General features: G+C 38.9%; 1 protein-coding gene across 3 annotated transcripts in view; it reads right to left on the minus strand.

The window, feature by feature from the left end:
- Positions 1-886: 886 nt before the first annotated feature.
- esr1 (estrogen receptor 1) overlaps positions 887-27,744 on the minus strand; it is a 286,150-nt gene continuing 259,292 nt past the window's right edge. For 2 of the 3 annotated variants that reach the window (XM_039747799.1, XM_039747798.1), the window contains 2 exons: positions 10,214-10,397; positions 2,845-4,820 (listed from right to left, as the gene is read on the minus strand). In XM_039747799.1, coding sequence (XP_039603733.1) covers positions 4,634-4,820; positions 10,214-10,397 — 371 coding nt within the window. In that variant the 3' untranslated portion in view covers positions 2,845-4,633. Of the gene's footprint in view, positions 4,821-10,213; positions 10,398-27,744 lie in introns of all 3 variants that reach the window. The other variant, XM_039747800.1, reaches the window with a different exon arrangement.

The raw sequence follows: 27,744 nt of genomic DNA on the forward strand, positions 1-27,744 counted from the left end.
TGATTGAATGGAGACGGACCCTTTTATCCAGTTTCCAGATGAGCACCAGGTGTTCCCGGCATTCCTCCCTTGGCCACGCCCCAGCGTGGCGGAAGTGCCGGCTGTTCTCCCGGCAGCTCTCCGGGTGTCGTCCTAAATCTTCCCCCCAGCACTTCTGCCACACCAGGTCCCCAAGGCATTGGGGCGCCTCCTGGCGGTGACCACGGGCCCCTACAGGGTGGAGCTTCCATGCCCTGAACCCGTGGCCCCCAAAGCAACCAGGAAGGCAGCCCCCACGTGATCCCAGATGGGCGCATTAAAATAATATAACTAATTTCAGACAAATAGATAACGAAGATTGCACAATTATAGAGGAACTATTTCTTACAGAAATGGAATCCTGGCTTAGTCCTTCTTTGGGATCTCTTAAGGCACTCTGGGTTCTTCCCAGTTCCAAACTGGTATATACAGTATGTAAGTTTAAATTCTCCTGCCACAAGTAAATGTGTGTCATTTCATACCATTGATTTCTACCTGCTCTGCGTGACCCAATAATGGAAGGAGTGGTTTCAGAAAAAGGACAGATGAATAGTAGGACATGGTAGGCCTCCAGAGTGACGACAGCATGCTGCAATTATTCCCATAAGACATTTTGGGAGTTGCACCCTCTTGAAAGTTGTAAAAATGAAGTCAAATGTAATTTACTAAACTATTAAAGAGAACACATTTATGAATTTTAGGATTCATGCACACAATATTTTCATTGGTTTCTAATCAATCGGCTTGCCATCATGCATGCTAAAGGACATATTTCATTGAATTGGAATAAAGACACGACACACATTGCAGTTCTGGATCGGCAAACAATAAGAACGAACACAAACAACACTTGCTTAGTCAGTTGCAGGATAGCTCGTTGTTGTTTACTGGGGATTTTTGTTTTTTTTTTTCAGAAAACTGTCAAAATACATTCATTTGTCTATTTACATGTTCTTAAGAGAAAACGATCATATAAGGTGCATTGTAAAAAATATACATTTCATCATCTTTAGTATCCCTTTCAGATCTTTGTCTATTACCATTTTTCATGTACCTATGGGTCTTGAAGAGCTCAGATAAGACCTCCAAATAAGGTTTGTTTTTACCTGCAAGCAAAGCAAATGGCAGAGGTGTATCACGTAGACTGCAGAACAAAGCGGTAGCCCCTATTCCCAGAGGAGCAGGCAGTCGGGCCCAGGGTATGCATAGAATCCAAATTCTGACTCTGTGTGTGTATATATGACGAGGATTGGGCTTATCTATCTTAATTTCTGTTACAGAAATGTACCGGTGTTCAGTGTCTAATGGATGACGGTGAGGTGAAGAACGTTCAAATTCTGGTTCTACTTCTCCTATGTGGCTTTTCCATGAAAACTAGAAACAGGAAATGCTGGAGTCTCAGGTACACTCTTAAAAACAATGGCTCTTTAATGACAGTTTTATGGTTCTTTACTGGTTTGTATGGTTCCTCATAGAACTATTGCCTGAGGGAGCACCATTTCATTCAGGGAGGGACCTTTGCATCCAAAGTTGGTTCTCTGTGCTAAAGTGTAGGGAAAAAAAAAATCATGTGAAGTCTTTAATGTTGGGCAGACTACCTCTCAGGGCACTAACAGATTAAGAAAACCTGCACTTAGTCTGTGTTGTGGCACGAATGCAGCAAGAGACCTTTTAAAATCAGGAGCCATTGATATGGCACAAATCTAGTCATGGTTATTTACTTTATGGAGCCTGTTATGGATCTAAATAAATCAAAGTTCTTTCTGGAACCTTCTGAGTCTTTGGGGAACCAAAAGTGGCCTCCTAATGGCATTGATCTGAAGAACTACTCTGGCCCCTTTCAGAGGGCATTTCTTCACAATGTGTAAAACTGTAAAGGAGGTATCATTTGAACTTTGATTATGTTAAACATAGGTGAAAAATATTTTCATAAGTACAGATATATTAGATGTTTAGGACATTTCCTTTTGTTGTTTTTGTGTGAGATTTTACTATTTTCCTTTACATTGCAGTGAATACCCATTTCACCTTCTTGCGTTTGCCTTTTTCTTATACTTCTTTGCAGAAGTCTCTTTGGACAGTTGCAAAAAGCATTGCACGAAAGAACATAAATCCAGACAACTAAAGTAAGTGTTTGAAAGCGTTTTCATTGCAGGCAGGATTTCTGGGTGACAACACAAGCTGATGAACTCAGACAGAGACTGCGGCATCCATACGACCCCATTAGGATAATCAGTCGCTGTCTGCTCCGTGGTCTTAATATAAAAGCAACATTATTAGAAATAAAACAATGCTTTGTCAGTTTCTTCGTCTCATTTGCTTGTTGTACTCAGGAATACGGGATTTGAAAGGTCCAAGCAGCCTTCACAGTATGGCAGGACCGGTGAGTATCCTTTAGAAGGAATGATCAGGTCCACAGAGTAGAGTTGAAGTTGTCAGTTAGACTCGTCTACTGGGTCTGACTTCACAATCATTGAAAATATTCACCTTAAATGAGGCTTTAGTGTCGAGACCTGCCAAAACCACCAGGTGGCATCAGTGAGGTATTCTGCTTATCTTAGCAAAGTGACACTTTTCAGATATTCTTTTTAATAATAACAATAATAATAAAATAATTTTTCTGAAAGAAACAGAACGTCTCTGTAGTTAATATATCAAGATATGCAGTAGTTTGTCTAACTTTGTTCAAGTGAGTTGAGAAAATGAACTTATGAATTTTCCTAATAAAACGTAGAATGCAAAAAACTTCTATCATGGTTATCTACATAACGTAAAAGATCTAATTTAAAAAAATATATCTTACATTACTAAATCAGACATTATGACTTAATAAAAAAAAAAAAATGCCTATATGCTTGCTACACAAGTCCAACTTTGCAGTGTTAAGGATGGAGTTTTTCACCGCCATATCTCAGCCCGTGGTTTCATCTTTCTACATTTGGGGCACAGTAGCTGAGGTCTGGAAAACGTAAACACATTGGGGCAGCCATTTTAACGGTAGCATTTTTGTGGAGCATAATTCATTATTTCAATTAATGGTCTCAAAAGTCTGAAAATGTGTCATTGCGTTGAAATTGTGCATTACGTTTGCATACGTACTGTAATGGCCTTGTGCTGTTTTGACCACATGTCTGTCTCCACGTTAGCACAAATCTTTGACTTGATCATAACCAACCTCACTGCAAGAACAAATTAGCGACTTAGCCAGTCAAACGATATAAATATTTGTCTTAGGCGTGGAACATTTGATCTCATTTTCATTCATTCAGAACTGGTACCTCTCAAAACAAAGAGATTCACTTGTTAACTCCTGCACAATCTCTGCGACGTCTTTCATGTTCGACATATCACATTCAATACTGGACCTGCCTTGGACTTGCTACATCTTCATTTAAATTTGCAAACTCTGCCTCACTGACCCAACCAAAGCACGGGAAATAAATCCTTTAGTCTGCTAAGCTGAAGGAACGTTCCTGGAGCGAACTAAAGTTATCGTCAGCCACTTCAAGAGTGGTGTGCTGATGTTATTCTGTGGCTCAGTGCAGAAGATTCACTCCTTAATAGTTTTTGTTTTGTTATTTTGCCCTTCCGGGGCAATCAGAGGCAAGCACGTCTTTGGTTAAGTTTGCTTTATTTCGTAAACTTAGTCCAGAAGTCAATTGATCTCATTAAACTCTAGTCAAGCTGGTAGTTCTGGAGCGCTAAACTGCATTTCTTGGTGCCTGTGTGTGTAACGTGTGTATCCTCAGGAACGTCGCAGTTTTCTGGTCTGAAGGTTTGACGAAAGCACCTAGACTACTTGTCAAAGTGATTTAAAAAAAAAAGAAACCATCGAGCAAACTAAAGCATCCCAAATGGTACTCGGTAGTTATGTGTGTTATGGACATACCGTACATTTTACTACTTTTACATTTTTAATTAACTTCAAGTCAGAATTTTCCTTAAGATGTTAGCATTCGCAGGCCTTGGAGTAGGCCAGTACACACCAGCACTCTTCCAGTTACAGTAACTGTAACTTCCTGGTCTGACCTTCAAGGGCCCCCTAAAGCATTCTTTGATCTAATGTAATGAGCAAAATTCCTAGGGATCCCCCCCAAGCTCTCCGATTTATTGGACATATCTCATCGTGATCAAAACTCCAAGGGGGTCTCCCCCACTTTGACTCAAATAAGAAATCGAGTACAATTGGCAGCACAAAGAAGAGTCAAGAAGCCGACGTGGACAGAGAGCACCAGCACATATTTGTTTCCACTTCAGGCACTGAGCATTTTGGTGCATTTTTCAAGCAGCGGATGATTTTCTTTTTTTTTTTTGGCAGATACATGTGATCAAATGTCAACACCCAACATGCTCTAGTGTTGTCTTGCTAATCAACATGATTTATATTATTTATAGATTAACATTTCCCAGTGCTAAGGCAACATTTTGGTATCCATTTGCACATATCAGCTGCAAGTCAAATAATTGTCTTTTAAGACAGTAGGCAGTGATTCCTTCGTTTGGTATTTTGAACGCTGGGAGTGTGCGGATTTGTAGGTGGGAATTAAAAAAAAAACACACACAATTGAGGAATGCTGCACCGTGACCTGCAGTAGACAAGAGCAGTGGAAGGGATTTATTTCTGCACATTCATCCCACTTGTAACAGAGAAGTTCAGAAAACCCTTCTCATCACACGTCTTCTTTAATTCAGTATCTCCTGTTGAGTGAAGACGATGTGCGTCCAGCATTTCCAGCAGGAGGTCATATAAGGGAACAACGTTCTTACACTTCATGTTGTACAGGTGCTCCATGCCCTTGTTGCTGCAAGGAATAAATAAACAATAAATTAATAATGGGCTTACTGTACCAGTAAATAAAATGGATGGCAAATGATATTTTTAAGAAGGGCAAACACACTCTGGACCCCTTAGAGGTCAATGTCAATGTCTATTTATATAGCACATTTAAAACAACATAGGAATGCTGTGGCCAAAGTGCTTTACAATAATAGAATAAAAGAAAACAAATAACATAAATAGAAATAAAATAAATGAACATAAATAAAATAACTAATAAATAAAAGTAAAATTACATAATCATAATGATGAATCCATCAGTATTACTGAAGGTCACGGACTGCAAGTGAATAGAAATGAGTCTTTAATCTTGTTTTGAACAGTTCAATTGCAGACGACTCCTTTATATGATGAGGTAAAGAGTTCCACAGGCGAGGAGCAGCAGCTGCATATGCTCTGTCCCCCTTGGTTTTACACTTGGTACGAGGGATAACAAGAGACAACTGACCAGATGATCCAGCACTCTGGATGGCTGGTGTAAAACACAAAATTCAGATAAATAGGCAGGAGCAACCCCATGTAAAGATTTAAAAACTAGCAAACAAGATTTTAAAATCAATTCGAAAACTGACAGGCACCCAGTGTAAAGAAGCTAAAATAGGAGAAACAGAGTCATACATTCTTGCCCCAACCAGAAAGCGAGTGGCAGCATTCTGGACCAGATGTAAACTGCGTATCAGGGATTTGCTAATCCCAGAATACAGCGAGTTGCAGTAATCAAGGCAAGAAAAAGTAAAAGCATGAGCAGCTTTCTCAAGATCCCTAGAAGGTGAAAAAGACTTTATCTTACCTAATAGATGAAGCTGGAAAAAGCAACTCTTGACTGCAGAATTTACTTGTTCCCCAAAAGAGAGGTTACTGACAAAGATACCACCAAGATTGAGGACTTGAGGTTTGCAAAAGACAGAAAAAGAGCTGAGAAGTCCAAGACCAATTTGGGCTTTAGTGGATGGACCCACTATAAGCACCTCTGCTTTATTTTGATTCAGATCAAGAAAGTTATTAGCCATCCAGGATCTTAGTTCAGAAAGACAGTTGTGGAGTTGATTCATTGCAGACGAGAATATAAACCTGAGTATCATCAGCATAGCAGTGAAAAGAAATGTTAAATTTCCTAAAAATAGCTCCAATAGGATGAAGGTATATAGAGAATAAGATATGACCCAAAATGGATCCCTGAGGAACACCACATTTAAGAGGAGCAGTAGAAGAAAAAGAGGAATTTAATGTCACTGAAAAGTGTCTACCAGTTAGATATGACCTGAACCAGTTAAGAGCAGCCCCTTTAAGCCCAACAAGATGTTGAAGCCGTGACAGCAGCGAAGGAAAGAATTAAAACAAAACTGAGTGCCATTATGAACAAGGCTGCACATCCTCTCTCTGACACACAAACGCTGAGGACTTTCAGCCAACAAATCATTCAGCAGAAGTGTGTCAGGAAACTCTGCTGGGGCTTCTTTACACTAACAGTAATATGTCTGCATAATGCCTCATTGGGACTGTGACTGCCAAGTCAGAACATTTCTTTCCTTTTCGTTTTCCTGCTTTATAGTCTTTCTCGTGTGTGTTCAGACCAAAGTGTGTGTGTGTATTTATTTATTTACTTATTTATCTAACTATGCATCAATTTATTTAAAGAGCTTGGCTGCACTCGGGTCCTAATCTGGGATCATAAAGTGGTTTGTCATGTGGTGGGTGTGACGTATCAGCGCATGCTCCTCACCCAATAAAAAAGCCAAAATCCCCCCCTGGGGACAAATAAAGTTTTATTTATCTATCTATATTTTCGGATTTTTGAAGGTCAGACTATTTTCATAGTCATGGCATGCATTCATTTGGCCCAGACCCTTGTGTTCTAAAGTGAATCCCTGTTTCTAAATTTGAAAAACACATCTGCCCCAGGGTTACTAGAGCAAAGGTAAAAAATAAAAAAAACTGAAACATACCAGTCTGCACACTTTGCTCAAATATACTGCATATGAGAGGGAGTCAAGTTACATTTAGAAAATGGCACTTATTATAAAATAGAACAAACCTTAACAAAACTGATAATGCCATTTTTCAATGTAGTCTCCACCCTTCTTAATGTATTTGTGCCACCTGCCTGGAAGTGTCTGGATTCCAACAGAGTAAAAGGTTTTCTCTTGTCCTCGCAACCACTCATACACCCAAGTTAATGTCGAACACTACATGCTGAGGGGTACTACAGTCACTAGTGCAAGTTACTGTGACTTGCTGGAGACCAATGTGAAGCTTTGCATTCGATCCAAGTGCCAAGGACTGCTGTCTCAAGGAGTCCTTTTGCTGCAAGACAATGCCTGAGAACACCAAGGCTTGGCACCGTGTGATTTCCACCTTTTTGGACTACTAAAAAAACATCAGGGTCCTCGTTGTTTCAAGACAGCTGACAACGTGAAGAAAACCATGCATGAGTGGTGGTGAGGACAAGACAAAACCTTTTATTCTGCTGGAATCCAGGCACTTCCAGGCAGGTGGATTTAGTGCATTGAGAAGGGTGGAGACTACATTGAGAAATGGCATTCTCAATTCTGCTAATGTTCATTCCATTTTCTGAGAAATCCCATTTTCTAATTTTAGCTTGACTCCCCTCTCGTGTGTGTGTGTGTGTATATACATATATATATATATACTATATACAGTATATATACATATATATATATATACTGTATATATATATATATATATATATATTCTTATACAGTATGCTACCGTGGCTGTTCGTTTGTCTATCAAGGATTTTCAATCATCTGTAGCTCGCAAACTGTTTCACCTATTGACTTGAAATTTGGTACACATATACTACTTGATGGCTACTATCTGTGTGGAGAAGATTTTTATTACTCTTTATTTTTAGTTTATTTTATTGCAGAATCAACTCTCGGCAGTGAGCAGCAGGGTGGCCAGGCGGGGCATGCGTACGTGCGCCGTTCTCATTCCCTACCACCTTCACTGTCGCTTCTCCTACCTCTTCATATCTTTAATCATTCTTGAGGTAGATTGAAGACTTAAGTGCCAGCTTAAGTGAAAAATTAAAGAAAACATACTAAGTAATTGCAACACAAAAACTAACTTATTCAGTTTTAACGAGAAGAAAAGAAGAAAAGCAGCGGGCTGCTACAGTGGAGAACAGAAGAGCTGGTCAGGAAGCAGCAAGCACATCAACCTCTGAGCAAACGAATGCTAAACGTACAGAGATAGAGGATGAAAACTAGGAATGCTCACGTCAAGTGTATTCACTGCATGTTATCGTGCAGTGCGCCGTTACTGGTATGTATATATCAGGCACTTCACAGTTATTTCATGTCTGTCGCAACTATGTGTATATATATTAAAAATGTAAGAAGAATGATTTGGTTGATTCTGAATTATCTGTCATTTCTCCTAGTGTCATTTCTAAATGTCACCAACTTGTTATTCATATGTTCTTATCAAATTCATGGAATTTGCAGTGGTGTGCAAAAAAAATGAATCCATGGAGCAAACTAAAGTAACAGACGGTACTCTGTAATTATGTGTGTTATAGAAATACATTTTGTTAATTTTATATGGAGTGCTTCTGAGATGGCCATCCTTTCAACACATTCTCCCATCTCAGCACAGGACTTCTGAAACTCAGTAAGAGTGGCCAGTGAGTTCTTGGTCACCTCCCTGTCCAAGGCCCTTGTCTGGTTTTTCAGATGGCCAACTCTCAGAAGAGTCCTGGTGGTGCCAAACTTCTTCCATTTCTCAATTATTGAGGCCACTGTGCTCGTGGGAACACTGAAAGCTTTAGAAACAGTTTGATACTCTTGCCCTGATCTGTACCTCAACCCAATTTGATCACAGATGTCTACAGAGAGTTCCTTGGACTTCATAGCTTGATTTTTGTCCTGACATGCAGTGTTAATTGTGGGACATATACAGGGTGGTCCAGATCTAATTATGCAGATCCAGATTGTCTGGATGACTTTGATTTATGTGGGGACGATTCCAGTTTGAGCAAATACTATTCTTCATGTCGTCAAGTTCACACACTTCTCGATGGTCCGGGATTTTGCGGGTGATTTTCTATGTAATAAACTTAAGTTATAGCGTAATGAAAATTGCATAATTAGATCTGGAGCACCCTATACATATAGTCAGGTGTGTGACTTTCTAAATGATGTCCAATCAATTCAATTTGCTGCATGTGAACTCCAGTCAAGTTCTAAAACCTCTCCAGGACAATTCAAGCAAACCGAATGCCACTGACCACAATCTGGAGTGCCACAGCAAGGGTCTGAATACTTCTATGAATAGAAGATTTTAGTTTTTTATTTTTCCATAAATTTGTAAACCTTTCTGAAACGATGTTTTCAATCTGTCATTATGAGAAATTGAATGTAGATTGATGGGCAAAATGTCACGTGTCCATGTATTCAACACAATAAAGTGGGAAGGAAAAGAAGGCATACTTTTCTGAATCTATTGTATCTCAGCAACATCTTGTATAAGGGTGGTATCTACCCTGGCACAAATTGTTTTCATGGCACACTCACACAGCGCCAAATGAAGTATCTTCAGTCAACCTAACATGCCCATCGCTGGAAGGGAAGCAGATGTACCCAGAAAAAACACAACATGAACACTGGGAAAGTGTGAACCTCCATTTCCACAGGAACAAAGCCAGCATTTGAATCGAGAGCCCTGGGATTCTCAGTAGCACTTTTGTTAACCAGTGTGCCATGCAGAAGTTTCATTCCCAGCGCTGTTAGTGCTATGGGCCTGAACGAGATTAAGTGGCTTCAGTACCTGGATGGCTAGACGGTGGGATGCTAAAGTCAGAAGCTAATGGTGTATTGATTATTTAAGGGAATTATGGTTGAATTTGTGGATATAGCGGGTTGCATAATGGATGGATGGTTGAATTTGAGTGAGAAGACTAGCACACAGAATCTGGTTTTAAGACAGACATAGATATTAGCTTTTTTTCATTAGATATATTTTGTCTCTTTATTTAATTTTCTAATTGTTTTTTCAAAGTAGAAAATAAGGATGAAACAGAATAATAGGAGGCCGCTTCATAATGAAATAATCTGTCAGGCCTGAAAAAGCAAACGTTCTGCTTCAGAGCAGTTCAATAAATTAAGTATGTTGTGTTTTTTTAATTTAAAATATTGCCAGTTTTTGTGCATTTTTTTTATCAAAAGATGTGAATCATCCCATTTGATTTTAATCTAATTTTATCTGATTTCCTGGGTCTGACAAGCTCTTGTTACTTTGTTTGAAAAAAGTAAATTTTGAATGTGTTTAGTGTATTTTTCTCTTTCTTTAACTGCTATGTCGGGGCAAGCCATGTCTTTCAGTATGAAAACTCACCTCATGTGGCGAATGTGCGAGAGGAGAAGGAGCAGTTGGGCCTGCCTTCGGGACTGCTGCTGCAGAGAAAGGCCTGACTGACTGATAAAATAGAAGAGAGCGTCCGAGATTTTGTCAAGAATCAGCTGAATGCTGTTGCTCTCACTTGCGTTTTCTGCAGAGCTGGACAGCATGGGAAATGCACCTGTAAATGGAGAAATAAAGATTTAATGTTTTGACATTACAGTGTGGAATCCCACTACAAGCATCTCTATTTTAATTAACGTTTTGAAACATACATTTTCACACACAGCAATAACTGAACCCCCATGAAGTACTGAACCACGAGTTAAGAGAAGAAGGCCATTCAACAATAAGATGATAGGAATAATGTAGTATTGTGTAACCAGATGTGATTTTTCAAAATGAGAATAGACATCTGGGGGCAACACTTGGCAGTGGAGGGTGGCAACATCTACCACTGAAAAGATTTTCAGCCTCAGGGGTTCTTTCTAAAAACCTTCACTCAATTTCCCAATTTCCTCCAGTCTGTGCACTGTAAGCATTCGGGGTACAACATTACGATGTCTCGCCAAATGTATTAAGTTTGTAAGGTAACATTAGCGATTATCAAAATGGATATCTTACGAGTAACATTTGGCTCAGTATTGTGGTCTATATACAGTATGTTTTGCCTTTTACAATTAGACAGTGTAAGGGTTAGGCCCATGAGATGGAAGGACTGGGGAAGAGAGCATGCACAGGGCATTAGCTCTCCTGGAGCACTAGATGGCAGCCCCCCTGGGTTGCAGCAGTGCTTCAGATTCCCACAGGGCAACATGGGACATGGAGTTCTTCAACTCAGCCCTGTTTGGTTCCATGGATGCCACCAAGGGGTAATGCAGGGACTGGGGAGCCTTATTTCGGACCATGTGTGCGGAGGTTCAGAAGTAATCCCAGGTGGGAGTTGCCTGCCTCACAAGAACAGCCAGAGTTGGGAGGAAGGTGGACAACACCTGTAAAAAGGAGTGAAGGAGGCAGTGATTTGCAAGAGACAGAAAAGACAAAGAGTTGCTGGGTTCTATCCTGCACTTTATTGTACTTGTGACTGTGATTGTGGCAAGAAACGCTTGGCGTGCAAGTGTTTCCCACAATAAAGACTCTTCATGCTTTTAACCTGTGCCTGTGCCAGCTTGTGTTGGGTGTTTGGGGAGCTAGAGCACCTCCTGGTGTCCAAAACAGTAATTTAACTTATTTTCATTATTTATTTAGACTAGGGGGCTTCGCCCCCTGCACGCTTCGCTCGCCAACCCCGTGTTTGGTTTTCCGGATACATAATTTTAAGATTTTTTTTTCTTTGAATTGTTGCTATTTCATTAGTTTCACTTTTATTTCAGAACTTCTGTAAAAACAATATTTGGAATCTTGCGAGTCCCAATACGCTGAATCTTTTTAATGAGGTCCATGAGACGTGTTTAATGACTTTGTACCATAATTCAGGATTAGTTTCTCTGTTTGGAATTTCAGCACAGACAAAACGATCTACATCATCAGCAATTAATCATTTTTTTTACAAAGTAACCAATAAATGCATGTGCGCTAAACTCCGTTTTTGTAATTCTCAAGATTCTTTATTTGTCACATGCATAGTTATACAGGACAACACACAGTGAAATGCATCCTGATCCACGTATCAAAAACTGTGCAAAGTTAGAAGAATATCAGTTAGATTAACAAAAAGCCATAGATTGAAAGATAACAATATAGTAGAATATAATAAATAAGTAAAATTAAGTGAATAAAATAGAATTAAGTGTTAAGGTGCAATAGTGTAGTGATTATTGTGTAAAACCAAAGTTAGACTGGTGCATAGTTAAAAGAGGCAGTTTGTTTGTTTGCGATCCTGCGATCTTTACTTTCTTTTTTTATATTTTCTAATTTTCCTACTTTCATATCCTTTAGCTTTCTCCGTTTTTATTTATTTTTTGAGCCTTTCTAATTTCGCTGCTTTCATAATCTGTAACCTGCTTGCATGTGTTTAGCGCCAACGTTTGTGAATGTCGTTATGAAGTTCTACTTTGTCTTTTTCTCTGTCTTTTAATTCTGAGCATGTGCTTTTTTTCAGTTCCACTTGTTCCAGGCTGATGATTACTTTGCTTATTTTCTGAATTTTCACCTCGATTATTCTTTTTTGCTCTTTTTTCTCTCCAACGCTTTTAAGCCTCTTTTCAAAGCGATGCTTTCTTCTTCGCTTAGATGTCGTCATTTCATTTATAACGTACTGTCCTTATACGCTTTATATGCGCTGAGAGCCCTGGATCTGTCTCCTCAAATCCTTTAGACGACTGAATATTTTGCTGCCTTTTGGGTTATTTGATACTGATTGTAAGTAGGGCCTGTCTTGCAAGAATTTCATGTTCCACGTCATCACGAGACGGTCCTGACACAAAGTCTCATGTTTAAGGTCCCCGGCGAGACGCACTGTAGCCATCTCACGGTTACTTTTAAATGTCTTCCACGGCCTTAACGTGAAGATCACGTCTCGACGCCCTTGTGTTTCTCTCCAGGATTTTTTTTTATAATAGAGAGATGTGGTTTAGTCTCATCTGTAGTCTGTGGTTCTGCTGGGATCAGAGTTGGATGTATTGACTGCATTAATCTGCCTCTCCTGTGGCTCTTCATTATCAAGTACAAACATTTTATTTATTATCTCCTTTTAACTGGGTGTAACAACACACCTTCTTCTTCTTTGTTAATGAGTTTTGTCTTATTTTAATTCTTATTTATTTTGTCTTCTTTCTCTTTCTTCATCATGTAAAGCACTTTGAGCTACATTATTTGTATGAAAATGTGCTATATAAATAAATGTTGTTGTTGTTGTTCTTCTTCTTTCGGCTGCTCCCTTTAGAGGTTGCCACAGCGGATCATCTTTTTCCATTCCTTTCTGTCCTCTGCATCTTCCATTTAGCTGAAATAGACATTCCAGAGTTTATCTTGTCGTGGAGGTGGCTGCCAATTCTTGCAGCCTAACAGTTGTCATCATAACATGAGATAACATAAAGTCGGCAGCGGTGCATCACTCACTTTTACCACTAGTCTAATGGTGTGATCTGATGCTGAAGTATAATCTAGTTTTACTGAATTGTTTTCCCCTTGCAATCAGTTATATATGTAATATGTTCAACTCACACACAACACACATTTATATGTTAGGATTAAAAGTTAAGACGGAAGTAAAAAACTTAGGGGTAACTGTTGACTGTAATCTCAATTTTAAATCGCATATTCATCAGACCACTAGGACAGCATTTTTTCACTTAAGAAACATAAGTAAAGTTAGACCTCTTATATCACTGAAAGATGCTGAGAAATTAATTCACGCTTTTGTTTTCAGTCGACTAGATTACTGTAATGCACTCCTCTCAGGACTACCCAAAAAAGACATAAATCACTTGCAACGAGTGCAGAATGCAGCTGCTAGAATCCTAACTGGGAAAAGAAAATCCGAGCACATTTCTCCAGTTTTAATGTCACTACACTGGTTGCCTGTGTCATTCAGGATTGACTTTAAAATTCTGCTTATGGTTTATAAAGCCTTAAATAATCTCGCCCCATCTTATATATCGGAATGCCTGACACGTTATATTCCAAATCGTAACCTTAGATCTTCAAATGAGTGTCTCCTTATAATTCCAAAAAGCTAAACTTAAAAGAAGTGGTGAGGCGGCCTTCTGCTGTTATGCACCTAAAATCTGGAATAGCCTGCCGATAGGAATTTGCCAGGCTAATACAGTAGAGCACTTTAAAACACTGCTGAAAACACATTACTTTAACATGGCCTTTTTATAACTTCACTTTAACTTAATCCTGATACTCTGTATGTTCAATTCATCATAATAACTATTCACAGTGGCTCTAAAATCCATACTGACCCCTACTCTCTCTTCTGTTTCTTTTTCCGGTTTCTTTGTGGTGGCGGCCCGCCACCACCACCTACTCAAAGCATCCTGAAGCTCCACCATTGATGGACTGAAAGCCAGAAGTCTAAGTGACCATCATCATCAAGTCCTTCCATGAAAACCCTAAATACAAAGAGGACTGTTTGATTTATGTTAGGTAGATTGCCCAGAGGGGACTGGGCGGTCTCTTGGTCTGGAATCCCTACAGATTTAATTTTTTTCTCCAGCCTTTGGAGTTTTTTTTGTTTTTTCTGTCCACCCTGGCCATCGGACCTTACTTATTCTATGTTAATTAATGTTGACTTATGTTTATTTTTTATTGTGTCTTCTATTTTTCTATTCTTCATTTTGTAAAGCACTTTGAGCTACATTTTTTTTGTATGAAAATGTGCTATATAAATAAATGTTGTTGTTGTTGTTGTTTGACAGGGGTGCTTCTAGGAGAGTTTTTGGCTATAGCTGGTTTATCCATCGTAACCCCAGGCTTGCTATGAGCTGTAAGATGTTGACAAGATCATCATTGCTCTTAACTGTTTAAATCACTACTTCTACTTTGAGATCTGCCTTCATGAGCCTTAGGCTTGGGTTTAAAAATGCCTCATCCGCTATCGGGATGGACATCTGAGGCGGAAGTCCTTCATCAGCGGTGTTATTTTTTCGATTTGTTTTTTATAGTTTCGAGGTATGCTGCATTTACTCAACCCGGGGAGTTCAATTACAGTATATACAAGCATATATAAGCATGAGTGGCAGAAAAAAAAGTCTCTGAAAGAAATGGAAAAGATAGCTAAAGCTTTATTAAAATCTGAACAGACATCAAGTTCAAGCTCAAGGTACGGCCTGCCAGAGACTGACCTGGAACAGATAGGCGAAAACACAGATTTCTCAGGACTTGTTGACACTGCTGCATCATCCCCAGCTGAGAGCGAAAGTGGGAGTGAATATGCAAGTGATTCTGGCTGGGATAATTCACTGATTTCAGAAGGCTCAGTGAAACTGAAAATGGCCTTCCCTTCTGCGTTGTGAGCTACCCTTCATGAGCCAATAACATCGGCTGCAACTGAGCATGCTATTTCACCTGCGGAGTTCGGGGAAGACAGAAACAATCTGTCCGAGCTGAAGGCAATGATAGCCACAATAGTCACCAGAGTGGCTGTAACAGCCACCGCTGAAGGATAATATAAAGAAGGATATAAATGATATAAAGAAAGAAATAAAGGACATACACAAGACAAATGAGAAGCTGTTTCAGAATATTAAAGACCAGGAAACCCATTTAAATAATCACTTTTAGGCAGCCTTTAAAGGTATGCTACAAAAATTGAGGAAAAAATACAGGAAAATGTGTCTAAATTTGAGAATAAACTTAGAGAGCATTTGGTGCGCAGTTTAAATAATTTAAGCAAATGTTCACGACTCATATTGAAATAGTGGAACAACTGGCATCTACCACTTACGAGAAAGCAGCGGATGCAAATTCTGAATGCAAAGTGCTTGGAGACAGACTAGCTGCACTGGAAGATGGATGCAGAAGGAATAATATCAGAATCGAAGGTCTCCCTGAAAATCGTGAAAGTCCAAACCCAGAGAAATTCGTAGCTGAACTATTTTGTAAAATAATTGGAGAGGACTTCAAATCAGACACTGAGATAGCAGCAGCTTACCGCAAATGTGGATCAAATACCTCAAAGCCTAGGACTTTCATCGTGCTCTTTGAAAAATTACAGTTTCAACTACATACAATGTTACTTATCAGACAGATACAAGAGATTATATTTGAAAATAGCCACTTTGTATTTTCCCTGATTTCTTACCCTCAACAGCTGTTAAACGTGCTGCATTTTAGATCATTAAACAGTGCTTACGGAAAGCCGAGATAAGATACAGCCTGTTGCATTTTGCCAAATTGAAATATTCAAGGCAAATTCTACATTTTTACTTCAACAGAGGAAGCAGAAAAAGAGTTAAGAAAACTGAATCCCGACACTTTTTGAAACACGATCATGAGTTGCATCGTATCCTGGCATGGCAAAGCAGATCTTACCTGCTGTAGGACCCATTCGCAATGAAACTCATTCGGTAATTAAACATTCTATTTCATTATCTGCCATTTTTATGTTTTAATTACAATTATTTGAGTGTACATAAGTATGTGGATTTTTTTTAATCCCCTTCCTAGTGGACTGTTCAACATTATACCCTTGGTTCATTGTATTAGGGCTTACTATCAAATGTTATCTGCTTATACAGGTTTTCTGTTTAACATTATTCCCTGGGTTTACTCTCTTAAACTGTTTAAGATGTTTATAGTATTTGGACTGTACTGTCAATAGATACAGCATTTATATTTTAATCCTCATGCACTGCTGCTGGGGGGCTTCTTTTATTTTGGACGTGCTCTTTCTCTGGGTATGTCAGAGGACTGGGACTTTGTGAAGTGTGGTTTAGCCTCACTTGGGGAGGCAAAATGGGGTGGTGGGGGAAATAGAGGAGAAAGAAAGAGGGCAAGCTATTTCTTATCTGCCCTATTAATCCTTATAATCATAAGAGCCCAAAGTAACAATAGGCTTCATGGCAATAATTCCTGAAACATTTTGAAATTAAGGTCAAAGCTGTCTTATGTAATAATGTACTAACTTAAATTAAGATAACAGACTGTCACAAAAAATCACCAAACAGTTAACTTTGTGAGCTGGAATGTTAAAGGTCCATCCATCCATCCATCCATTATCCAACCCTCTATATCCTAACTACAGGGTCACGGGGGTCTGCTGGAGGCAGGCAGGAAACAAACCCCGGGCAGGGCGCCAGCCCACCGCAATGTTAAAGGTCTCCATCATGAATTAAAGAGAAAGTATTCTCCTACCTAAAAGGTCTAAACACTAAAGAGGTTTTTTTACAGGAGACCCACTTAGTAAGCAAGGATCAGGTCTGGCTGGGCAGATACTGGACTGGCCAAATATTCCATTCCAGTTTTACAAAGAAAACTGAGGTGTGGGAATTCTTATACATAGAACAATCTCATTTGTAGTATCAGATGTAATATCTGATCCTTAAGGGTGATACGTGATAGTCATGGGTAATTTATTCTGATAAATATCTACACACCAAATGTGGATGATAGGGACTTCATCCAAAATGTATTTGCATCCATTCCCAATGTGAAAACTCATTAAATTATAATGGCTGGTGACTTCAATTGTGTTTTAAATCCAGACCTAGATAGGTCTCCTACCATAGGGGTGATGGCATCTAACACTGCAAAAACAATTATACAGTTTGTAACTGATCACAACTTATCAGACCCCTAGAGATTCCTAAACCCAAACTCAAGAGCATATTCCTTCTACTCACCTGTGTATCACTGTTACTCAAGAATCGATTATTTCTTCATAAATAACAATTTCTTGGCCACAATTAAATATTGTAATTATAATGCTATTGTTATCTCCGACCATGCACGTCTGATCAAGGAGATTAAATCACTACGTCCCATATATTCATCTTGCAGATGGCGCCTTGTTAGCAGACGAGACTTGTACAGAGTTTATATCCAAGCAAATTGATTTTTTTTAGAGACAAATACATCCTCAGAGATCTCTGGTAAACTCTGAAGGCCTTCTTAAAAGGACAGATTATTTCATATCTGTCCCACAAAAATAAATTGGAAACCAAGAGGATATCAGAGCTAATCAGTGAAATTACCAGAATAGATCAAGAACATGCCAGCTGTCTGAATGAGGCATTTCATAGGAAAAGACAGTCTTTTCATTCAGAACTCAACCCTTTGAAAACAAAAGAAACAGAATAATTTTTAAATCACAAGATTACTATGAACACGGAGAGAAAGCTAACAAGATCTTAGCTCCACAAATCCACAAGCAGGAAGTTTGCAATCTAATCTCAGCAATAACCAACACAGACTGAGACAAAATCACTCACTATAAAAATATGATGCACACATTTAGAGACTATTATAAGGCCTTAAATTCTACTCAGATTAAAGAAGGCAAGACACAACCTAAGGCGTTTTTGGATACCACAACTAGATACTCTCAGTGCAGAAGAACTAGGCAAACCTCTGACACTATCAAATTACTACTTCAGAGCAGGAAAGCAGCAGGCCCTGATGGTTGCCCTGCAGAATTTTATAAAAATTTCTCAATTATGTTAGCTCCCCTTTTATCAGCAACATTTACAGAAGCTAGAGACAATAAAATTCTATCTCAAACTTTTCGCCAAGCATTAATTACCATGTTTCCTAAGCAAATAAAGGACTTATTACAATGTGCATCATACAGACCAATCTCACTTCTGAATAACGATGTTATGATACTCTCCAAAGTCCTAGCAAGTAGGACTGAGACAGTTCTTCCTTCGATAATATCACAAGACCAAACTGGATTTATTAAAAAGCAGACACTTAGCTCCCAATCTTCATCGCCTGTTTAATGTAATATATTCACCCACAAAGTCTAACACCCTGGAGATATTATTATCGATGGATGCAGAAAAAGCATTTGGTATGGTTGAATGGAACTACATCTTTACTACATTGGAGAAATTTGGGTTTGGCTTAAACATATGTGCATGGATCAAACTACTGTATACCAGTCTAGAAGGTTCAGTTTGTATTAACAATATTATTTCAGACTACTTCAAACTAGAACATGGAACTAGACAAGGATGCCCCTTGTCACCACTGCTTTTTTGCAATCACCATAAAGCCACTGGCAGTTCACTTTTGAAATGCTTATCAGATAATAGGGATTATCAGAGAAGGACTTGAACAGAAAATATCATTATATGCAGATGATATGGTACTGTATATATCAGAGCCACAAAATACTGTGCCTGCAGTCTTAACAGCACAGAATTTCAAAAGATTTCCAGTCTCAGAACCAATTTAAATAAAAGTGTGCTCTTTCAGTGAACTCTCCAGCACACAATATTAAATTGGACACCTTCCTTTTTATCATCGCAGATCAGTTTAAATACCTCGGGGTAAATATCACAAATAAACATAAAGCTTTTTATCAACAAAATTTCACTGTCTGCTTGGAAAAAACTTATGCAAGACTTGCATAGATGGTCAACCCTTCATCTCATTTTAGCGGAAAGAATTAACACCATGAAGATTAATCTCCTTCTTATGCTTCTATTTCTATTTCAAAACAGTCCAATATACATCAACAAATAATTTTTTAAAAAGTTAGATTCAATTATAACCTAATTTATTTGGAATTTTAAACATCCACATGTCCAAAAGACCTAAGACCAAAGACCTAAGGCAGAAGGTGGCATGGCTCTACCTAAATTTCAGTTTTTTATTGGGTGGCAAATACACAAGCTACAAAACAGGCCTGGACCACAATAGAAATAAAATCCTGTAGCACTTCTTTATATTCCTTGCTTTGTACCCCAAAAAATACAAGTTATCACCAATATACTAACAACCCAATTGTGCTTCATTCACTCAGAATATGGGACCAATACAGGAAGTACTTTAAGATAGAGAAGCTTTTATCTGTGGCACCTTTGCACGATAACCACCTTTTTCCTCCAACTCAAACTTATGCAGCTTTTAATATCTGGAAAACATTTAGGATTAAATCACTTTGAGATTTGTACATAGATAACATTTTTGAATCCTATGAACAATTACATTCCAAATTTTACTTTCCAGCAACACATTTCTTTTACTACCTCCAAATTAGAAACTTTGTTAAACCAAACCTGCCCAACTATCCTCACCTCCCACCTACTTATACTCCATAAAAATACTGATCAGTCTCGAGGACTCAGACAACATCTCTGTAACATATAAAACATTTTAAAGTCCCTCTTTTCAAAGATCCCAGAGTATAGTGAGAAAAGGATCTCTCACTCAACATTTCAGAAAAGGAGAGGAAAGCAGCAATTAATAAAATTCACTCGTGCCCCATATGCGCAAACCATACAATTATTCAATTTAAAATCATCTATCGAACACATCTGTCTTGCTTAAAAATGTCCAAAATGTTTCCAGGGCAAGTTCCAACCTGCGAACATTGCAATCAAGTTCCAGCCTCGGTGGGTCACATGTTTTGGGCATGCACCAAATTAATTAATCATTTTGGACCAAAATCTTTAAATGCCAGAATTCAGACAGCTTTGGAGTCACAATCCCTGCTAACCCATTGACAGCTGTGTTTGGTGCATTTCCAGATGGTCTTAAAGTGGAGAAGGACAAACAAACTGTGATCACCTTTACTACACAATTGGCACGTAGACTTATCTTACTCAACTGGAAGAATCTTAACTCACGAGTTCTAAGTCAGTGGGTAACTGATGTCATGTACTATTTGAAACTGGAAAAAATCAAATTCGTACTTAGAGGATCTGTGCAGAACTTTTTCAAAACCTGGCAGGATCTAATCAATAACATTTTAGAATAAGCATTTAAATTGAGGAAGCAGATTATCTTCCCCTTTTTATTCTATTTATTTACTTACATATCTTTTCTACTATTAAAGTTTCACTATATTGTCCTAGCTCTCTTTCTCATGGGTGGGGGTTGACTTGACTTGAACCTAGTTTTGTAAAATTTGTAAACATCCAGACTTACTTCATATCTTTCCATAAAGACTCCTGCCACGTGCAAAGGTTCGCTGATGACACTGCTATCGTGGGCTGCATCAGGAGTGGACAGGATGAGGAGTATAGGAACCTAATCAAGGACTTTGTTAAATTGTGCAACTCAAACCACCTACCACCCACCAGGAACTGGTAGTGGATTTTAGGAGGACCAGGCCCCTCATGGACCTCGTGATCATCAGATGTGACTGTGTGCAGAGGGTGCAGACCTATAAATACCTGAGAGTGCAGCTGGATGATAAATTGGACTGGATTGTCAATACTGATGCTCTATACAAGAGAGGACAGAGCCGACTATACTTCTTTAGAAGGCTGGCGTCCTTCAATATCTGCAATAAGATGCTGCAGCTGTTCTAACAGACGGTTGTGGTGAGCGCCCTCTTTTACGTGGTGGTGTGCTGGGGAGGCAGCATAAAGAAAAAGGATGCCTCACACCTGGACAAACTGGTGAGGAAGGCAGGCGCTATTATAGGCACGGAGCAGGACAGTTTGACATCCATGGCGGGTGCTGAGCAGGCTCCTATCAATCATGAAGAATCCACTACATCCACTGAACATTTCCATCTCCAGGCAGAGGAGCAGCTTCAACGACGACTTTTGTCACTGTCCTGCTCCACTGACAGATTGAGGAGATCGTTCCTCCCACGTACTATGCGATTCTTCAATTCCACCCGAGGGGGTAAACGTTAACATTATACAAAGTTATTGTCTGTTATACCTGCCTCGCACTCTCCACTGTGCATTTTTTAACTTGCACTGCATTGTTATCACTCTTTAATTTAATATTGTTCTTTATCAGTATGCTGCTGCTGGAGTATGTGAATTTCCCCTTGGGATTAATAAAGTCTAGGTCTAAGTATCTATCTATCTATCTATCGGACATCTTTTTAGTTGTCTCTATGTTTTGAAAGGGAGATATCTGGCAGATAAGATGACTTTCTTACTCACCTCTGTGACAGTGATGGTGACTGAACCTGAAGCATGGTACTATACAGTCCATCTTTACAGCTAGCTTCTTATAGTTTTTTTGTGCAAACTGTGGCTGCCTTTAAATGAATCTCTTACTGTGTAAGTCCAATTTATTTGCTAGGTTTTGCAAATTCAGAATGCTTCTGCTGCAGATGTTCTCTAAGAAATATATTAATAATGAAAATTACAGGCTTACAAAGAATTTTTAGTTCACTTTCTTTTGTTTCCTGACCTGCTTTCTTTCTGCTTTAATGACTAAAATCTCACCAGAGAGCATACTGCAATGATTTATCAAGCAGAGACACTTGTAATGTATTGATATTTATAAACCAGGCTGTTCTCAATGAGTGCCAAGCACTAACAGGTAAATGGCCAGACCCAAATACGCTTCACTAAACTAAATACATGCAACACTATTGCACATACTTGTTAATAAGAAGTCAAGCAAAATAACACCTTTTATTGGCTAACTAAAAAGATTACCATATGAAAGCTTTCGAGGAAACTCAGGCTCCTTCTTTAGGCAAGATGTAATAACGTCTTATTACATGTAATTACCATATGAAAGCTTTTGAGGCAATTCAGGCCCGAAAGAAGAGGCTCGAGTTGCCACGAAAGCTTGCATATTGTATTCTTTTTAGTTAGCCAATAAAAGGTGTCATTTTGCTTGGCGTTTCATTACATCTATAAAGGCTAACACGGCACATCACCCTAGTACATCCAGCCATCCATCCATTATCCAACCCGCTATATCTTAACTACAGGGTCACGGGGGTCTGCTGCAGCCAATCCCAGCCAACACCGGGCGCAAGGAATGAAATAAACCCCTGGCATCCCACCGCAGGGCACACACACACACACATACACACACACACCAAGCACAATTTCAGATCGCCAATGCACCTAACTGGCATGTCTTTGGACCAAGGAAGGAAACCCACGCAGACACAGGAAGAACATGCAAACTCCATGCAGGGAGGACTTGGGAAGCAAACCCGGGACTTCTTACTGCAAGGCAGCAGCACTACTACGCACATACCTATTGAAATTGATTTCATATAAGCTTGTAATGTACAGAATTGGTACAGACACAAAGAAAAATTAAAAAAAAAAACAGCCATTAATAAAAGACTGAATCCTTTCATTCTCACCCTCCTGGTCTGTTATCCTGTCGCCTTGGTTGGGGGGAGTACTTGTCTGGCTGATGAAATGAAACAGAAGTATAGCACCACCAACTATAACCTTCAGACTTGAAGGACTGAATCTAAATCCTCTACAGTAACACATCTTGGAATGGTGACCCTTAAATTAAACATGCACTCAAACTGCTTTATCAAACTCCAAATTAATGAAGCTGTCAAAAATTAACGCATTTTGAGGAAAAAGAGGCCCGCAGTATGATGCTCCTACTTCAAAGAATCCTGTTGCAGAAATAACACATATGTATGTTGAGAATAATTTTTTTTCAGAGCAGGCCTCGTGTTGACCAACAAAACATTTGACCACAACGCTGCTGCTGGATGTGAAGTAAGTTGTGCAGGGTGTGTATCCTGCGTGTTCCTTGCATCTTATTATGGCCTGTCCTTTTTAATTGTAGCTACAGCCATTTAGTTCTAAACATGAGGTGTTGCTCAAAATGCATTACTTACAATGCACACGTTCTGGCTGTGAGTAGAGTACTCTTAGGGCAGCTTTCACTGTTTGCTCAGCGTCCAACGTGCTGAAGACAAGTGCTTTAGTCAGGAATAGTCACTAATCTCAATTTTTTTACAAAGTAAATTTCTGAGAAATATAACATTTTCAATAGCTTCAATTTTTAATGCTGCAAATTTCCCAGGAGGTTCAAAAATTCTGTACAATGGTGAATGTTCTACCACAGCATCAACGGATTTCTTTTCTCTTGAAACTCCTGGAATTCTTCCTGGATCAGTGTAGATTAATACTAAATCTTTATTGATCCTTTTTGCTCTTTTATATACTAACACTAGAACACATTCAAGTGAAACAGATTTTTTCGGAAATTGAAAATAAATGATTTGAACATAAGCAATATAAGATGAATATGAGACACAGGCAATTTGGTACTCTATGACAGGGGTCCTCAATCACGGTTCAGTAGCTGCAGTTTTTTGCTCCAACCCAGTTGCTTAATAAGAAGCGCTTATTGCTCTAGTAACACTTCTGCTTCACTTTAGTTGTCTCGCTCGTTAAGAGTTTGAACTCTTATTGCTTATTTTAGTCTTAAACAGCTGTAGTCTTGGATTTTAATTGCCCCAAATTAGCAATAACATGCAAATGAAAAAGAGGCCAGCATTTCTCCATTTAGCTTGTTACCATTTACACCTGTGTGTATTTATCATGCACTATTGGGTTTAATTAAATACTTGGAAGGAAAGTGAAGAGAAAAAGTGAAGGACAGAGAATAACTCATCTAGTTTAGCCTTCAAGTCATTTGGATGATATCCTTAGAAAGGGGAAGAAAATCTAGGATATGAGAATGACCTGACATGGCAGAGTTAAAGCACTAACAAGCCATGAAATGAAATTATTGGCAAGAATTGCTTTCTAATTAAGCAACCGGGTTAGAACAAAAACCCTCCAGGACTGTGATTGAGGACCACTGCTCTATGAGAAAAGAAATCATTTTATAAACACTGACAATTGATCCTTGATCTCCACACCATTGATCCTAAATGCTCTAAAGAGAAAAAAAACATAAGGCTTGAATAGTCTGTTATTTACAGTAACTATAACAGAAATACCCAATATTGCCCAGGGTATTTTTTTTAAAAATAGTCATTTTCCGTTAGTAATAGCGTTTTAATATCTTTGAATATGCCCATCCAAACTCATGTCTGAAGAGCCTTTTAATGACACTTGGGTGACTTCAGCTATGTTTGTAATTGCAAAATTTTAAATGAGTATCATTAGTTGTAGAACCAAAATTAGATAGATAGATAGATAGATAGAAATGAAAGGCACTTCATTGTAGATGTTCTGAATACACACTGGACCAAGTATAAAGTAACTATTAATATGTGTGCAGAAATATATAAATGTACTAGGGGGTTCACGCCATGCTTGCTTTGCTCGCCAACCCCAGGCTCTGCGTTACGCGTCAACTACTTTGTGTCTCTGCCACTCGCATTGTGAAGAAGAAGGCTGAACACACTACAATGAGATGCAGTCGCTCCTCCGAAACCCCCTCTTAAACGGTGATACAACGTGAAACAAATACAGTTGGGTTTTTTTTTACCTCCTCTTTGCCCGATCATCTGCTGAATTGCTGCTGCTGCTGCCATGCTGTGTGATCTGCATGTCACATGGTGCTTTTAAAAGCCTGTACAGCAGCTGTCTTTGTCATCTAGTCTTTGCCTTTTATTTCCGGCCCCAGGCATGGTTAAATCTCTTGGCACAAAGTCTCATCTCGCAGGACATGAGTTCTCGATATTTTTTAGTTTACAGTTTACAAACAGAATAAGAATCTGAAAATCTAACAACATCACATTAAGGTTCAATAAATTCTGAAAAGAATGATACTAAACATATATATGTAGGTTTTAAAAGAAGCCCAATTTAAAACGTGACATAAACGTCACATAAAATCGTTGCACTTTTAGCCTTTTAATTTTATATATAGAGTGTAGATTCATATAGTATATCTACTGATCTTTTTTATATATTAAGTTGTTAATGTACAAAAACATTAAAAACATGAAATTATATGAATGAATTATTCTTAAAGCAGTTGAAAACAAATATAAGAAAAGACAAATGTTGCCACTGGTATACAGTCATATGAAAAAGTGTGGGAACTCCTCTTAATTCTTTGGATTTTTGTTTATCATTGGCTGAGCTTTCAAAGTAGCAACTTCCTTTTAATATGTGACATGCCTTATGGAAACATTAGTATTTCAGCAGTGACATTAAGTTTATTGAATTAACAGATGAAATATGCATCATAACAAAATAGACAGGTGCATAAATTTGGGCACCCCAACAGAGATTACATCAATACTTGGTTGAGCCTCCTTTTGCAAATATAACAGCCTCTAGATGCCTCCTATAGCCTTTGAGAAGTGTCTGGATTCTGGATGGAGGTATTTTTGACCATTCTTGCATACAAAATCTCTCCAGTTCAGTTAAATTTGATGGCTGCCGAGCTTGAACAGCCTGCTTCAAATCATCCCATAGTTTTTCGATGATATTCAAGTCAGGGGACTGTGACAGACATTCCAGAACATGGTACTTCTCCCTCTGCATGAATGCCTTTGTAGATTTCTAACTGTGTTTTGGGTCATTGTCTTGTTGGAATATCCAACCCCTGTGTAACTTCAACTTTGTGACTGATGCTTGAACATTATCCTGAAGAATAACTTGTTGATATTGGGTTGAATCTCATCTGACCCTCGACTTTAACAAGTGCCCAGTCCCTGAACTTGGCACACAGCCCACAGCATGATGGAACCTCCACCAAATTTGACAGTAGGTAGCAGGTGTTTTTCTTGGAATGCGGTGGTGTTCTTCATCCACCATCAAAGCACTTTTTGTTATGATCAAATAACTCAGTTTTTGTCTCATCAGTCCAAAGCACTTTGTTCCAAAATGAATCTGGCTTGTCTAAATGAGCATTTGCATACAACAAGCGACTCTGTTTGTGGCGTGAGTGCAGAAAGGGCTTCTTTCTCATCACCCTGCCATACAGATTTTCTTTGTGAAATTGTGCTGAATTGTAGAACGATGTACAGATACATCATCTGCAGCAAGATGTTCGTGCAGGTCTTTGGAGGTGATCTGTGGGTTGTCTGTGACCATTCTCACAATCCTGCGTATATGCCTCTCCTGTATTTTTCTTGGCCTGCTAGACCTGAGTTGGTTTAACAGCAACTGTGCCTGTGGCCTTCCATGTCCTCATTACATTCCTTACAGCTGAAACTGACAGCTTAAACCTCTGAAATAGCTTTTGTAGCCTTCCCTAAACCATGATACTGAACAATCTTTGTTTTCAAATCATTTGAGAGTTGCTTTGAGGATCCCATGCTATCACTCTTTAGGGAGATTCAAAGGGAAGCACATCTTGTAAATTGACACCTTAAATACCTTTTCTCATGATTGGACACACCTGTCTATGAAGTTCAAAGCTTAACGAGCTAATCCAACCAATTTTGTGTTGCAAGTAATCCGTATTGTGCACTGACATACATTCAAATCAGCAAAATTACAAGGGGATCCAAATTTTTGCGCAGCCAGTTTTTCACATTTGATTTAATTTCATACAACTAAATACTGCTTCACTAAAAACTTTGTTCAAAAACACCCCAGTATTCAGATGTTCCTAGGAAATGAAAGACATACCACTGTTATCTTTTTTGTTGAAAGTAGAGTCAATTATTATGCAAACATTTTCATATGACTGTATATATCAGTTTTAATCAAATGGCCATTCAGCTTCGTGAGTTTCCTGCATTTTTTACAGTTCAGAATCTTAAGGCAGAACATTTAGTTTGCCTATTTGAAAAGTATTCCTTACTTTTTTTAACTACACACATTTGAGATATATATATATATATATATATATATATATATATATATATATATATATATATATTGTGGACTCTGGCCCGGACACAGACAGACGGACATCGTTCTTGCACCCAACACACGTTTATTATACAATATTTACAAGTTAAATAAAGTCAGTGCACGTCCCAGTGCCTCCAGCACCGTTCCCCAAAATGTCCAGGCCTCACAGTTCTTGTGCCTTTCTCCTGGCCGCCTCCAGTCCTCTCTCCAGCTCTATCCACTTCTACCCGACATCCACCATTGACTGAAGGGAATAAATAGGAACCCGGATGGGCTCCAGCTGCTTCCCGGCACTCCTCCGCAGACACGCCCCAGTGTGGCGAAGTGCTGGCTGCGCACCGGAAGCCGTCCGGTGTCCCCTGTCGTCTTCCCCAGCACTTCCTGGTGTGGCGGAAGTGCTGGGCT

Source organism: Polypterus senegalus, chromosome 3, assembly GCF_016835505.1.
Source record: "Polypterus senegalus isolate Bchr_013 chromosome 3, ASM1683550v1, whole genome shotgun sequence".
NCBI lineage: Eukaryota > Metazoa > Chordata > Cladistia > Polypteriformes > Polypteridae > Polypterus > Polypterus senegalus.